At 46.9% G+C, this 4,331-nt stretch overlaps 1 protein-coding gene across 1 annotated transcript in view; it reads left to right on the top strand.

The window, feature by feature from the left end:
• Positions 1 to 3,655, top strand: part of LOC107296789 (major histocompatibility complex class I-related gene protein-like) — a 7,698-nt gene extending 4,043 nt beyond the window's left edge. Inside the window, exon 5 of the mRNA XM_015826140.1 lies at positions 3,498 to 3,655. Within this exon, the coding sequence (XP_015681626.1) occupies positions 3,498 to 3,655 (158 nt within the window). The remainder of the gene's footprint in view (positions 1 to 3,497) is intronic.
• The last annotated feature ends 676 nt before the right edge of the window (positions 3,656 to 4,331 follow it).

Below are 4,331 nucleotides of genomic sequence, written 5' to 3'. Positions count from 1 at the left end.
GTGAACGGGAAGTCTACAGCCTTGTGGCTGCATGCGGTGGTCCAAGAACAAAAACTGACCTCAGGCTAATGTCCAGGGATGCCTTTGAAGCTCCGCCCCCTGACCCTAGTCCCTCCCCTTGACCTGTTGCATAGGAGTTCATAGACTTATACAAGATACATAGAGAAATACAAGAGAAATGGATCTATGATCCAGAACACTCCCCGCTTGGAAATTAATATTTCCACTACTTACTAACTAAATATGGAAAAAAAATAAGGATATAGCATTAAAGTATACAGTACTCAATGTTGACTAACTTGTGACTACATAGGTAAAAACTTGGTATCAAACATGCATAACTATTGGTAAATATAAAGCATGCACAATATGCAAAAAATAAGCAAGTGTTAAATCAGACAATGCATAAACACAATACATCATTTGAGGTTTCATCTTCTGGTTCAGTCTTCATCAGCTACGGTGCCAAATCGGAGATCAGCCTGGTACAAGTGTCTTTGAGTCACGACCTGACTCACGTGGCTTCACGATCTGAAAGTCAGCTTGCCAGAGTATTTCATCAGCTGGGTGGGCCCGGTGTGCGAGTCCCTTGGGCCAATAGTTCTGGTATGCGTTCTTGTCTCTAAGTGAGACAGGGTCTTCTTCCTGTAAAGGGAACTGGATTCACAGGATACTCAGGAACTGAAGAACCTGGAAAAACAAGAACAGCTGGATCCGGAAACACAGGAACATCTGGAAACTCAGGAACATCTGGAACAGCTGGATCTGGAAACACAGGAACAGCTGGAATTGCAGGATCAGGAACAACAGCTGGGACTGAAGGATCAGGAACAACTGGAAACACAGGAACAGCTGGGTCTGGAAACACAGGAACAGCTGGGACTTCGAGGTTCAATTTTCCAAGTCCGTCTTCTTCAGTAGAAGGACTAGGTCGGTTATTGGTCGGGTGTAGAGCCTTTTGGCAAGAGACGCGGGGTCTCTATCGTTCTCATGTGTCTTCACTATCTGAACCTCAATTTGGCGAACGAGACCATCAGAGCTCGGTGCGGCCCGCTGCACAAGTCCCATGGGCCAATGGTTTCTCTGGACATCTTTGTCTTTTAGCAAGACTAGATCGCCTTCTTGTAGGTTGGGTTCTTTGAATTTCCACTTGTGCCGTTCCTGGAGGGTAGATAAATACTCATGTCTCCATCGCTTCCAGAAGGTGTTGGCCAATAGCTGAACTTGTTTCCATTGTCGGGCATACAAGTCATTAATGGTGAAATTTCCCACTGGTGGTGGCCAATCATCTGTCTTTTGAGTTAATAAGGTAGCTGGGGTGAGTATGGTGGGATTCTACGCGTCCGAAGATACTGGAACCAACGGTCGAGCGTTGATGATGGCTGCAACTTCCGCCATTAGGGTAGTGAGAATTTCATGCGTAAGTTTTGGTGTCTCAGTCAACATGGAGTCCAGGATTTTGCGGGCGATACCGATCATGCGTTCCCACGCACCTCCCATGTGAGATGCATGGGGGGGATTGAAAACCCAGACGCAATTGTGGGCTAGTAGGTACCTGCCAATGTGTGAGTCGGGACGAATGCCTTCATCGATTTGCAATTCTTTGCAGGCCCCTACAAAATTAGTGCCTAGGATGGGTTCAGTGATCTTCTCAGCTATTTTGAAGCAAATTTGAAGAACTTGTCTCTTTGACCACTAGGGGTCGCTACTGTGTGGGTGGAGGTGGCTGGGAGCGTTCTCCTGTGGTTCCTAGCTATTTAGAAGCAAATTGGATGAACTTCACTTTTTGACCACTAGGGGTCGCTATCTGCAGGTGGAGGTGCCACTGGAGCGTTGTCCTGTGGTTCCTAGCTAATTTGAAGGAAATTGGATGAACTTCACTTTTTGACCACTAGGGGTCACTATCTGCGTATCAGCTTCAGGGGTGCTGTCTGTAGGTGGAGGAGCCACTGGGAGCGTTGTCCTGTGGTTCCTAGTTAATTTGAAGGAAATTGGATGAACTTCACTTTTTGACCACTAGGGGTCGCTATCTGCGTATCAGCTACCGGGGTGATCTTCTTTCGAGGTACACCCTTTGTCCACTAGAGGGCTTTCTCTGGGCGTGATTAAAGGCTCACGTGCAGCTCCTCCTTTAACCACTGGGGGACGTCTGAAGAGAGGTCAGCCAAATTCTTCCTATTACCACGTACCTGCAGGGCCACTGAGAGGCATGAACTCCCACCTGGTCGTTAAGTTGCAGGCTGGAACACACTGGGGTATTCAGCTTGTAATAATAGGCAAGGATTGATGGCTATGTGGCCTTCTTCTGTGACACTCAAAACTGGAAGAAACTTGGATCTCCAGCTTGATTGGGTGAAAACTCTAGTGGGGGTGTCTCAACTAGGCTGGATTTGAAGTAAATTATCAAATTGTTGTGATGTGAAATGAGTAGGAGACCAAATTTTTTTTCAAGGTGTCATGTGCAGATAGGCCACTAGGGGGCGCTACTGTCCTGCTATTGGGGCTGTTCTGCTCTTGCCTCCAAGATTCCCTTAACACCGGTTGAAATTCCAGGCATTCCTTAGGGGGGGAAAGTGAGTGAGAGAGAGCAGCTCAATGGTTTAATTGCCCTCTTCCTTGACGATGGTTGCTAAGGTCAGTGAACAAAGGGACGGGAAGGGGCCCCTTTTGCTTGTTGATTTAAACCCTTAGTTTTAAAGTCGCTTGGCAGTCCCAAACAGTTCTATTGTAAACGTAAACAGCTCTGCAGGCAGTCTTAAGAAACACTCTTTTGATTTTAGGAATGCAGCCTTCGCAGGCAAGAGTTTAGTTGTTTTAAAACTTGGCTTGCAGAGATGACAGCAAATCAGCAATACAATGCATTTAGAACACACCTTCAGACACTTCAAGTTACTTTGCATGCAAGAGAAGTTTGCTTGTTTCTTTAAAGTTTGAAGAACAGAGGAAACTTAATCTCATCAATTCACTATTGCAGGAGCTTAGAGGAGAATGAATCTATCAATGTACTTTGCAGAGATTTCTTTACTTAGTTTGCAGTTTGGAGATCAGAGGAAAATTAAAAAATATCAATTTACTATACTGTTCTCAGATAGGAAATATGCTTCCTTTCCAGTCTTTAACAGATAGATAACTCAGAAGAACACACAGGTTTATTGCTTTTATTCTGGGAATCCTAGACAAGACTTACAGTTTGTAGAGGTTCATCCAAAATAGATGGTAGCAATCTGTCTGTCCCACAGGTAAATTGATATTAGATTTTCCTGGTTCTCCCAANGTGAACGGGAAGTCTACAGCCTTGTGGCTGCATGCGGTGGTCCAAGAACAAAAACTGACCTCAGGCTAATGTCCAGGGATGCCTTTGAAGCTCCGCCCCCTGACCCTAGTCCCTCCCCTTGACCTGTTGCATAGGAGTTCATAGACTTATACAAGATACATAGAGAAATACAAGAGAAATGGATCTATGATCCAGAACAATCATTGATGGTGGTCCAGTGCAGGTCCCTATGGAGGTCTTCAGAATAATCCTTCTCCATCTGAGGCAGGAGCTGCTGTTCCCCCCCCCCCAATAAACAAACTGTCTTCTCTTTTTGCCATCTGCCAGATCGATGGAAGAGATGCAGAAATAATCTCTATCTGGAAGGACAACCTGCGATGATCTGACAAAGTGTTCCTTCTTCTCCATGTACTATTTAGAAGGTGAGACACAATCACTGTTGTCGTGGCAAACATCAGGAGTGAGTGTGATTGTTGCCGATTATTGCTGCTCTTTAAGGCACAATACTCTGGTCTTCGGGTATACCTGACAATCAAGACCAGCAGGATTGTTGGAGGTGGGGAATTAATCCTCAGAGTGTTTCCAAGGTGGTCTTGTGGGGATCCTGGGCTTCCTCTGATGGGTTGCTCTGCAGGGGAAGATCCGGCTCAGCTCAGCCTCTCTGGCCCATCAGCTCCCAGGCAGGAGAGAGAAACAGGGAAGGAGCCCAGAGCAGGAATTGGGGCACCCTGGAGAAATGGGGGATTTCTGTCCAGGAAGGACTGGAGGGGAGGGGGAGAAGGAAAAGGGCAGCTGGGGCTATCCAGGAAAAACATGCTCCTTGGCCAGGATGAGCTGGAGGCACAGGGGAACCCTGGGGGAGAAGTGAGGGGGAGGGCACCAGCAGCTCTTTGTGGAGTGGGGGGCTGGCAATCCTTCCTTCCTCTTTGACTGCTTCTCCTCATGCCTGCTGAGATTCCAGTGGGGGGACTAGAGAGCCGAGGGGAAGAGGGAAGAAACACCCCCCCCATGCAAAAGGAGGTGTTGACTTCCTTCATTTTTTCTCTCTCCCTAAAGC

The sequence above is a fragment of the Protobothrops mucrosquamatus genome, unplaced genomic scaffold (genome assembly GCF_001527695.2).
Source record: "Protobothrops mucrosquamatus isolate PMUCROS unplaced genomic scaffold, P.Mucros_1.0 scaffold2973, whole genome shotgun sequence".
In the NCBI taxonomy this organism is placed as follows: Eukaryota; Metazoa; Chordata; class Lepidosauria; order Squamata; family Viperidae; genus Protobothrops; species Protobothrops mucrosquamatus.
This window is presented reverse-complemented; position numbering and strand designations above follow the sequence as displayed.